Raw genomic sequence first — 12,201 nt, 5'->3', positions numbered from 1 at the left:
TTAAGAAGTAAATTGAGAAAATAGAATTTGAACTCGCGATCAGATCGCGATGAATCCACTTTCTCAATTGTTTTTTTAGGTGCGGCAATTTGACGTCAATTTTGGTTCTTGTAATTTTTTTAGGACTGGAGGGTGTGCGAGAAAAGACACTGAAAGTTCAAGGAGTGAAAAAAGATGTTTCTGTGAGCAATCTGACTAACAGAGTGGTGAAAATAGGACTGGTTTTTGTTCAAAAGCTTCTTTGAATTAGAGCGAGCAATGTGAGTAAGAAATTTTTTTTAATAAGCGAGCAATAACTTTTGTTCACATTAGGCTGTTTTGATAGCGTATCAAAGCCTTTTGTTTAATAAAGGGCAATTTTTTACGCTTGTTTGAAGGTTTTCAACTGTTTTACCGAATTTAAGGCTGTTTTAGCAATATTTTGCCTACTGTAATGTCTCATTGCGCTTATTGATAACTGAATTAATGTTATTAGGTGGTTGTTTAAGTGTTCTGGTGCAAAGGCAGTTTTTTGAAATAGAAGACTTTGAATTTTAGTGCAATTTTTGACATTTCTTAGTTTTTTCTCTTTTTCTCTAAATGAGAGATGTTTCTGGGTTTGTAAAAACTTGACTATTATTGTGCCAGCTTATGACTGTATGAGTTGCTTGGATCAATGTTTTTTCTTAGAATGTGTACTTTTAATGTCTCACAAACAGTTGAGTTTTTGTAGCCTAATTTTATAGTGTAATTTACTTTTTAGCCATTTTTTCTTAACTGACTGAAGATTTTTTTATTTTCTCTTCTTCAATGTATTGTGTAGGTAGACATATTTGTTTGATAGGTTAATTTTGGTCAGCAAAGTGCATTCCTGTGGTTTCAAGAATTATTCTGGCTATGTTTTCATGGGATTTTTTCAATATGGTTTTTCCCAATCCACTCATATTCCTTTCTATGTCCATTTTTTGGTTTAGTCCACGTAAAATCTTTGAATTGTAGTTCAAGACTTTTTCAGCTATGTGTTTAATTTCTTACAAGTGTTTTTAACATATTGGGAATATACTGAATAAAAAAAACACCGCGGGAAATAGAGTGTATGTTTAAAAGTAATTAAACAAATGATAACTTGTTTACTCCATTGATGATTAATTGTTGATTTTATTGAAACTCGTTGTTGCCGCTCCACAAAAGCTACAGAAAAAGGTTTGAAACAATAAATGTTGCTTCCACAGAAAATGTTTAAAACTTAAAGTCCCGAGAATGAATGGCACGAACTTGATCAAATCTATGAGAAGCCTAGCACCTTAAATTCCTCGGATCAATAGTTCTGTAATGTTGTTGAACAAGCATATGCGCAGAAACAGCACAGAAATCAGTTTAATTGTGATTTTTTCAAATTAAAAAGTGATTTTTGACGAATAATACGCGGGGTGCAATTTCAATTGTGCTACAAAGGGGGGCAGAACCAGTTGTTTTTTTCCAGAGAAAAAAAGTTGTTTTCTTTACAACGGAGTAAAAACTGTTTGCTGGCAACAGTTTACCTTCTCCCAATGCAAACTATGCCTATTAATAGGTTTACAAAAACTTGTCAGCAGCTTGAATTAAACACCTCGTGGTAAATATTTATTTTGGTTTTCACTTGATACATATCAATTGGAGATTCAAAATTTAAAACAGACACGATTTCAGCTCAACTCATTTTTTCTTGAGGAAATTTGGTGTATCTCCCCAAATTGACTCTAAAAAAGTAGCAGCCTTTGCAAATACTTCTACCTGATCTGGATTCTGGTACACTTTTGTGTAATGCTAGACAATTTAATGGCACTCTTCCTGCTGATGTTTTGAGTATCCCTATAAGATGAAATCTATATTCGTAGCACGACATTAATTTTCCGGTAACGCGTTTTTCGGGTACGATCTCAAAATTTTCTTGTGTGGGATCACACGATATTTTCTCTTGTGACCATTGAATTAAACGATTTTTGGTGTGATAGTCGTAAGTCGTGTGTTTTCACACGAGAAAAATAACTCGTGTGTTAATTTTTACACGATTTTTCGTGTTATGTGAAAACATGAGTTGAAAGCCGAAAAAAATAAACTCAATAGTTTTGAACCCCAGATTTCTCATTGCCGGCCAATATGGTTACAAGAAACATTTTGTCCAAAATTTATAGTTCGTGCACAATCCCTCTAACTTTCAATTGGTTTTTAAACGGTTCTCTGTAAAAGTCCTTAGATCGCATGAAATATTGAGATTAAAATACGGATTTTTTGAAATGATATGAATTCGAGCAAATCATTATGTTTGATAACCATCTCTTCTCATTATAGTTTCACTCCATCTTAAATATGTAAGGCATGCTAATGATCTTCTGATAAAGTGGTTTGCATGCTCTGATGTCTTCGACCATCTTTGGATTGTCTTTTGCCAGTCCATCAAGATCTACCGCTCTCTCCTCTGAGTCCGCAAACGAAGTTGAGGCATTCACTTTTGCAAAGAAGCCCTGAATCAATTGATACTATAGTTTTTGCGCCTTTCGGTAATAATAAGGTTTTTTATCGATCTTTCAAATCAAAATAAATGATAGCTGCAATATTAATTCGCCACATGATATTCTCTCACAAATTATTGCTACGAAGGTCCTGTATTCATGGATACGCGCCTTCAGAAAACCCAAAAATTTTAACATAAGTAGGCTGGGCAATAAATTTTCAAATCTAATGAAATCGTAGCTTCTATTGTGCTGACATAGCACATCTTTAATTTCTTTATTTTACGTAGTGATACAACGGCATATGTTAACCGCCAATCCTTTTTCCATTTCTTATTTATTCGCCCTTGAATGAAAGCTAATTTGGTTCAAATGTGGAAAAACGCTTTTGTCGACATAATAAGTTTGCACAAATTACGCGGAAACCACAACACAGTTTTTAGGACCACTAGTCCTGCCCACTATTTGAATTTTTCATTTCCGTTAAAATATCACCTCATAGGTATCTTGCAATTAGTTAATGTCTGGTCTGCTTGAAATTTTACATGGACTGAATTTTCAAGGAGGTTACTTTCCTAAGGTTGACCTAACTAATATCTTAGTTGCGATGGGTTACAAAGAAAGGCCAGAAAATTCAACTTGGTCTGTTCTATTGAAAGGCAATAAAATTTCGAGAATAGATGAAGACAATGCAAAAACTTAATTTCCTGTGGACAAGACCACGTCTCAATCAAAACCACCAGTTCTGAACACAGATGTGGGACATCCACATTTAGAAGTTTCTTCGACAAGATTAAATGCAGAGCAACCACAGCCGGAAACATAAGAGTCTTCAAGAATGGCAGCGAAAAATGGAAAACGACCTAATAGCTTTCGAAAACCTAATCCCACAAAATTACTTAAAAATGAGGGAGGATGCGATGGTTTCAAACAAATATCAAGAAACATTGAAGTTATTCTTTGTAAAATCTCCGAAAAAAGAAGAAGACGAACTCTATTACCTGACGAATTCTATTGTCATGTCATTAAATATTGTCCGCAAAATTAAACTCGATTCTAATTTTTGTCTTGGTTCTATCAATTTCTTTTTTGACATATCAATCATCTGTCAGAAGCCAAAACCTCCCACATATGAAAATCTGGCCCTAATATCCACTGACCTCAAATTGATGAACTAGGCTCTCATGAAAAGTAACAAAAATTGAAAATCAATCCCGGGGTTTGGAACCAAGATCTGTTTACAAGCAAATCAAGTGAAATATTTCATTTTTGATCATAAGTTTCTCTGTATACAATTTTTCATAGATGAGTTCTATAAATACAAGTTTTTTGTGTGTATTTTCAGCTTCACTTTTAACCTAAAATTCCACTTATTGACTTTTGACCCGTGTTACCGACCTCGACACTAATATACGATTTTCCAAGGAGAGTACCAATTCGTTTTAGTTCTTAATATCAATATCACACAACGATATTCTCATATAAGTTGATAAAAACATTTGGCGCATAAACGAAAGTTCCTGCTCTGTATCTGAAACCTCCAAGCCTTTGGGTGACGTCCATGAGGAGTCCAGACCATCCGTTGGCATCCAGGTCAGAAGAGATTCAGTGAACTCTATCCCAGCACTTTTGCAAATTGCTTTCACTACCTTCGATGAGCCGTGTTTAGTGGAGAGGTGAGTTCCTGAAAACAATGCACTGAAAGTAATGAAAACAAATTTTGTTTTAGCGTTGTGAACTCGTATCGTGGCAGTTTGGGTGAAAATGTTGAAAAAAGTTGTAGCAAGAGTTAGTTGAGTTTTTGAAAGAGATCAGATCGTTCGCAACAAAAGTTAATTCAGGCAGCAGTATTTAAAACAATCCATCTGATGATACCACTTTGAAACAAAATTGCTGTTGACTTGATGATCAAAACCATCGTTGACTTTGTTGACATCAATTTAAATAGTTTTTTTTGCTTCTTTATGCTGAGCTCTATCAATATTTATTGGCATTAAAAAAATATAATATCAAATTCTACAAGGATTACAAGCCCCCACTGTGTGAAAAAAAACACATTTTTAGATAAAGAAATATAAACAGCTGTTACTTTGTTTTTATCAAAGAATATGCTGTTTTCAAGTGTCTGTCTGTGGCTTCTCATGTTGAAAGTCTCAGCCTCAATTTTTTGGCAGCATTACCCATCAAAATTCAGAAACCTCAAACTACCACTTTAATTTTTAAACGGAATTCAATCTCCATGCTTCGGAATTGTCAAGCGAATCTTCGATTTTATTTGCTATTTTTTGTTAGTGTTGACTTAAAGAATTGTTTCAGCTGAACAAGAAATAGAGGAAGCAATAGTTCACATAGGTGTGCTAATGCTCTGAATCATTCCATTTTATTAAGTTGTTTTTCATCATTACATGTGCCGCAGAAATTCAATATGAAGTTCTTAGCAGAAAATATTTTAAAAAAACTGGATAAAAGAAACATACTTTATAGATGAAGATCAGGAATTTTCATGAGCCATAAAAATGAAAAACAAAAGTTTATATTTCATAAGTAGTTAAATTTATATTAAAAATTTAGAATACAGAGTTTTGTAGAGTTAGAAAATTTATATAAATCTGTGCTCTGGTTCTTTTCAAAAACTCCATTGCTTAAGAAGAATAGTTTTTTCAAGTTTTGACTTTTTTGTGTTTCTCCTCCTCTAATTGCTGAGAAATGCATTTGGTAATTGAATATGGGTTTTGTTCTAAGACACGCTTGAAATATCTATTTCTGAAACAATGCGTGACTCACCGTCTATGATCAGTGGAGGTTTACTGCACATATTGGTCACAACGTCTATTCCATCTAATATAGATTCATAAAATAAACGGACGTCAGAAATTCCACTGCTGGCTACGTAGTAAAAATACTGATTTGCCGTAGGCAAGAAACTAGTGAACACATATTCCGGATCACGCACCAGGAAAATATTTAATGAATCCTTCTCAATGACTTCCTCGTGACGTCCCTTCAAACCAAAGAAATGGTCTTTCAAGATCTTCACTTTAGCAGGATGCTCTCTCCACTGTTTGATAACAGTGTCTGTATTGTATCCGGGGCATCTTTCGAAGTTTTGGAACACTCCACGTTGATTGACTCGTTCAATGAAGGAACTTCAAGAGAATCTGACTCCCTGTGCCACTAATTTCAAGTAGCATTTTGATCACGCATTTTTTGTTTCTACTAATACAATTTTTCGCAGATTTTTACCTATAGTTAACTTTTATGAGGAAACTCACTTCATCATATTTTTTATTTTGAAGCATTTTTGAAAGTGTAAAAATTTGGAAAGGTTAAAAAACGTGAAAACAAAAAGTTTCTAAGTTTTTCTGCAAATCATGGTTGCTTTGTTTTCTATTCTTTTTAAATGTTTAGATAGATAAACTTAATTTCCAGCTGACAATTTGGTCACTAGGCAACAATCATGAACAACTTGAAAAGACGCACTACGTTTGAAATTGACAGGAAACTTATTATGGAACTGATAATTGAGGAAGAAATTTATAAGGATACAACGTCGCCTTAAAGATGTTACTAAATTAGACACACTGCTTACGATATCTAATAAAGAACAGAGTTGAATGAGATAAAAATGAAATCAAGAAACTTTTGGAATATCAACACCGTTTTTTTGTCGCGAAAAAAACAAGACGTTTTGCAGTAATTATCTACAAAGCACTTTTGTCAATATTGACAAGGGCATGATAGAGCAAATTTTAACATTTATATGCAAAGGCAGCGTTTTTATTACGTCTTTTGTAACAAAAATCAGTCTCAGCTATTTCATCAAGTTGTCCCATTTTTCTGATATCCTGAAACCGATGTCACAGGAAATTGAAGACAGCTTCAATAGATACTCATTAGATTCTGTATATGACGTCGGTTTGCTAGTTACGTCATGTAATTAGTCCAAACAATTGGAACAATTTTTTTTTAAATTAGCGAGTTCCCTACCAACAAATTTTAATTGCTATTGCTTTTTTTGTGAAAATTTGCGACAAAGGACATTGTAATGAAAAATACTAATCATAATTTGTTTACATTCTAATGTACAATAATCTATTCTTTAAAGTATATACCAGTGAGAAGAATTTTTTCTTCGTTGCCATATTACACACTACAAGGCCCTTTTTACATATTTCTCAAGGTACGCGTTGTAGAATTGAAGATGTAAAATGGACCATTTTGATCGTAATGCATCAAATCTTAAAAAAAAAACAATGAATTTAGAATGTCTCTTTTAATAGACTTGTCTCAAATCTTCCATTCATTCTTGACCTTGATAACTACTAACACCTCTCTGTCTTTCCAGGATGTTGTTTTTTTACTGCGTCACAGGCTTTCTTTTGCAATTGTCAACCATAATAATTTTATAACTTTTCCTGTTTTCTTTTTATGTATGTTATATATATATATATATATATATATATATATATATATATATATATATATATATATATATATATATAGCTTAATTTCTTGCTTTGTATGTTATGATATGATATTTTGATATTTTTCTAAAAGTCAAATCTTTCAAATCATAGTTGCAGACCTTTACTATAGCTTCAAATGCGATGTAATTATTGTCTCAAGTCTCGTCTTTCAACCTGCGGTAATTTTTTTAAAACAGAAATTTTTGCAAATATCAACAATTTGCGCTTACTCTCAATTCCCAATTGTATTCTTGCTATTTAATCCTTTGTGCTTCTCTTTTTTAAGCTCAAGTGGCAATCTTCAGCATTTACACAATTTTTCACCTGGTTGGTATCTTCTGAAATGGATTTTTCTGTTTTGGTAAACTTTCAGTTTGAGTAGTTTGCTGAAACAAGAGAATTTTAATAGACAAAAATGTATCAACAGACAAAATTTTCAATAGACAAAATGAAAAAGATGCGCAGAAGCTAATGCTAAGCATTACGACTTAGGGAAGGTTGCTTAGTTCAATAAGTACAACCTTCATACTTTAATGAGTTTACCGGAACTCCGATGAGTCTTTATACTTAACTTTTTATTTTTTCTAATTGTGGTTGATCCCTTTTTTCTGAAGTTCATCAAGCAAAAATTATGCTCTTTAAAAGACTAGCTTTTCTGAAAAGATAAAGCGCCCAGGTAGAGGTAACAGATGAATTGAATCTCTGATCAAACCATTTCAACGCTCTTAATAAAGTTTCCATAGCTGGAAGGCATTTGTTATTGAGCGCTCTAATCAGGCCATCCTGCAACAAAATATATAATCGTAAATAATGCTAAAAATTGACTATACTTTTTGCACTCTAGTGAAAACAATTCAGACATAGAATGCCCTCAAGGTCACTGGACGGTAGTTTGATTAGAAGTAGCATCAATTTGGTACCTCATCTTGAGTGTCAGAAAGTGAATAAAAAATCAGGGAAACAGATTCCAGCCTGTCTCCAAGAAAGTAGGTCCATATAAAATTCTCAAAGAAAACTTTGGAGTCCGGAATGTTCGATAAGCATCTAGTCAAAACCGTTGACCTTGATCTGGGAGTGAACCAGATATTTATCTGGACCATTTTTCTATCCTGTAATATAGTCGTTAACGGAATAGAATAAAATTCACCGCTCTGAAAATTGTAGCATTTGAAGCCCACCCTTCTCATGTAGGGTTCAAATGTAGGCCTCAAATTTCTCAATGCATTACGTTTTAAATGTTGCTATTCACTAAGAAAAATTGTTAAACTGTCATGCTGATCGTCAATCGTTTTCACGGATAAGCGCTACCTAATATCCAAGATTTTGAGCATTCAGCTGGCCTAAACCTATTTGCTCGAATATATTTTGTCATGACTTGAGACCAAATCAGAGACTTCTAATTGTTCTTGTGAGCAGTGACATAGCGGTAAAACTGTTAATTGCCTTCATAATTCACTAGTAGTAATGCCATAGACGTTTCTGAAATTAGATACCAACAAGGCGGCTCGGTAATGTGCGATGGCACATAAGGTTCCGACCCCGCCCATCCACAATTTTGGCATAATTGTCTACCAAATGAGGAACAGATAGAAAAACCCAAAAAATATTTTTTGCGAATCCCAAAAAAGTCCAAGTCTTTTTCAAAAAATTCTGTATGAACGATAAGTTAGCCTCCAAAGCAAATAACTCAGTGGAGTAAAAAATGATGCATTAGATTGATGGGATAAGCCGATATTAGGAAACCGAGCGAAGACGAACGGCAAAATATCAACAAGACGAACAACAACAACAACAAACATTAATTACATCAAAAAATTTATGTCCCTCTTAAAAACTGAATTTAAAAAAAAAGTCAACATACCGTCCGATAAACCTAAAAATAAACAAAAATAACTTATAAATCACCAGAAAACATATGCCACCAGTCCATAAAAAAGTTTGGTAACAATTATACAAAAAAGAACAAAAACAGTAAAGTAAAAAAATTAACTTTTTTTGAAACAGTTAACTTCAAAGTAATAAATACCATTATGAATCAATTAATATTACCACAATTTTACGATTACCACTGTTTCTATAGAAGGGCATTAGGACCTGTCCTTATTCATTTATTAAAGCGGCTAAAAAGAACAACAAAAAAACAAACAAAATTTCAATTGAAACTTGCCAGAAAACGCTGTCAAAACCGTCAAGCCATATTTTGGCCCTCAAAATATATTCGATTGCGCCTTCTTCAAACAGCTATAATGTATTACGTGGCTATTCATTAGTAAGACTAAGTAGACAAAAAAGCGTAATGCTAAAGTAATACTTTTAATTTTTTTTTTGCGAAACAAAATTACATTCAATGTCATGAAAGGCATTAATTACAAAAAGAACTATTTAAATAGGGTCGTTTATTCATAAAAAAGAAGCCCCCAAGACCTGCAATTATCCAGAATATTTCTTGCATCTACAAAAAGAACGTAAAATATGACAAAAATCAAATTAATTTACTTTTTTTTTTGTGAAAAACCGGTGTCGAAGCCAGTAAGGTCATAGCAAGTTCTTTGAAAAAAGATTTTGGGACACCAATCCCTTTTATTCCCTTGACACCCATAATGTCATATTTAACCTGTAGTTAACTAACGAGATTAGGTAACAAAAAGAAACATAAAAAGAACAAAATTGCGAAATTGAAAAGTTTTTTTTTTTAATTTTGGAAAACGATTGTTTTCAAAGTCATGAAAGCCATCAGCTATCTACTAATATCAGAAAATCGGTTCTTCTATTTTTCCCTGAAAAGCTAATGAAAGCTATCACTATGCAGGAAATTTCATACGACCGAAACGACAAAGTATAAATGACAGTTAGACAAAATTTAAAAAATTCAATTGATTTCTTCAAGAAAGAGGCGTCGAGTCCGTTAAAACGATGATGTATATCTTTCACGATTTTAATATGTGTCTTATTCTAAATGCTAATATTGTGACATGAGAACTGTGATAATGTGATAATGTGACAAAATTAGAAAACGTGAAAAACTGGCAAATATCAAAACAAACAAAAATCTGAAATCTTGTAGTATCAAAGCCAGAAAACAATAACTTCAGGCTTAAAACTGCAACCGAGAATAAAAGTTAAATCAGTAGAAAGAAGAAGCATTCTTTTTTTGCTGAAACTAAGCTGGAAGTTGAACAAATTAAGAAAAAACAGAGGAAAAGTTAATTAAGCCATTACTTATTGAAAAGTCAATTATTTTTTAAAAAATAGAAACGACCATAAACTTTCAAGTAAAAAACTAAATGCATTAGCTTTGAGCTGCTTAGTAGGCAAATTGGTTGGACCTATCACTTCTGAGCTTTGATTTGATATGTTCTGTTCTTTATTATTTAAAAAAAAAGGTCTTTTTTTTTTAAAAAAAAAGACCGACTGATTACAAACCGATTTTTTTTTCGATTGTAACAGTCCAAGATTGGCCCAAAACTATCCCTGCTAAAGTTTATTGTCCGTTATGAACAATTGATGTTTCGATTGTTGTAGATATAGATAATTTGTTAGTTGAAAACTCAAAATAATTTCTGCATTTTTGATAATCAACGAGTAAAGTTAGCAAAAAAGGCAAAGTTTTAACTACAGAGCACTCTCAGCGGCCTCTGAAGTAGAAATAGCCCCACTATAAGTCTACAAAGAATGTATGATTGTTGTTTGGGGGTGTACTGTCGGCAAAATTAATCAAAGTGGACTAAAGTAGCTTATTTCGTGCTGTTTTGGATGAAAAAGGCTAAATTTTGAAATGTTTATCCAGATTTTTTGACCAAAAAAATTATATTAAAACAATCAACAATGCCTGTTCGTCTTCAAAAATAAAATAAACGACACTATTCTTAAAAATTATAGCAAATTTTAGCGAAACTGACGAAAATTTAGGCAAAAATTCCGGAAAATGTGAATAAAAACAACGTGAATTCACTCTACTTTTCTCAGAAGTTTAAACCTCGATAACTCCCTGTAGAAAACGAAAACTAAAAAAATCTTTTAATTCCATATTCTACGCCGGACGAGCTTTCTAATGATACCGGTCTCAACTCTCTATGATGAATATATCGATCGGCGAAAATTCACGGAACAAAAAATAAACCCATTTGAGTATATAGTTCCTCCCCCCTCACGAGGGTCGGAACAATTAGGTTTTTTTTCACGTTGGTCCAAATGATCAGTTGTTAACTATCCTGGTTAATAATCGAAGGCATCAATGACAGCGTGGTCAGTGTGTGACGAGAATCTTGAAAACATGGTCGTGAAAATTAGCGAGAAACTGGAGAATAATTACTTGAGAAAATGGACTTATATGCCACCTAATTCGTATTTTGTATCTTCTTGAAAAAGTAAGGAATGTATGGATTTTTGATTGGTCAATAACCGTTTTTTATCCAAGTCGTGATTGATTTTGCAATCCCTGCGCTCTAAGTTTCGAATAGAAATTAAAAATTTTGCTTTAATTAAAAGATAAAAACAGCATTATTAAGAGAAATAACAGCTGCCGTACAGTTTTGGTAAACTTAACAACTTTTGGTAGGTGAATTTTATTGAAATGATTAACTATATGGAATGGATATCTGGTGTGTTCAATCTGCTCCGAAATGTGGGCAACTTGATCTACTATTTGTTTGTTCAAGATAGTAATATGTTACATCTTGATCTGTTGAGCCAAATCAGGTCAACTATTACGATATCAGTCTATAAGCGCATGCGTGATTTGCAATGTGTTAACTATTAGATTTGTTCAAGATGTGATCTTGGCAAGATCTAACAAGTTTTAGGATGTTTCTTATCAAGGTGTACCATGTTTTAGATCACAGGGAAGAGAATAAAATAAAAACACACGAGGATTTCTTCGCAGGTACAAAGGATGACACATGGATACTGAACTGTTCAAATTGATATGTTTTTGTTGCAATTTGATATATAAACCAGATTGCCTGAGAAAAGACGATGAATCCTGTAAAATATAACTCACAGAGGTAGGAAAATTGAAAATTGGGTAAGGAAGGGTTGTGGGAACTTAAACTTTTCGAATAGTTTATTTCAGACAATATCAACAATGGTCGGAATTTCTGTTTGAGGAAGAAATATTCTAAAAGAGTCAAATTAATTTTTATAGGCTTTTATGGAAAAGTCAACTATGAGCCTTAATGAAATTTGGGGCTCTTGAAAAGACAATGCGTATCTATAAAACAGGGTATGAAAAGTCAGAAATCGGCAACAAGCTTTGCTCAACTCAT

General features: G+C 33.0%; 1 protein-coding gene across 4 annotated transcripts; it reads right to left on the bottom strand.

Annotated features, from left to right (window-relative positions):
• Positions 1–3,867: 3,867 nt before the first annotated feature.
• LOC142349267 (uncharacterized) lies at positions 3,868–11,574 on the bottom strand. Of its 4 annotated transcripts, none has more exons than XM_075400713.1 (4): positions 11,487–11,548; positions 7,910–8,046; positions 5,256–5,617; positions 3,868–4,155 (listed from the first exon to the last, which is right to left on the bottom strand). In XM_075400713.1, the coding sequence occupies exons 2-4, from the start codon at positions 8,035–8,037 to the stop codon at positions 3,914–3,916; spliced, it is 732 nt and encodes a 243-aa protein (XP_075256828.1). In that variant the 5' UTR covers positions 8,038–8,046; positions 11,487–11,548; the 3' UTR covers positions 3,868–3,913. The 4 variants fall into 4 exon arrangements, with proteins under 4 accessions (XP_075256828.1, XP_075256829.1, XP_075256826.1 ...); XM_075400714.1 differs by lacking the exon at positions 11,487–11,548 and adding an exon at positions 11,340–11,477; XM_075400711.1 differs by having other exon boundaries at positions 3,869–4,155; positions 11,520–11,574.
• Between the last annotated feature and the right edge of the window lie 627 nt (positions 11,575–12,201).

This window comes from Convolutriloba macropyga, chromosome 11, assembly GCF_964194025.1.
Source record: "Convolutriloba macropyga chromosome 11, txConMacr16.3, whole genome shotgun sequence".
Lineage (NCBI taxonomy): Eukaryota > Metazoa > Xenacoelomorpha > Acoela > Convolutidae > Convolutriloba > Convolutriloba macropyga.
The sequence above is the reverse complement of the archived record's forward strand: the minus strand, read 5'-3'. Positions and strand labels throughout refer to the sequence as shown.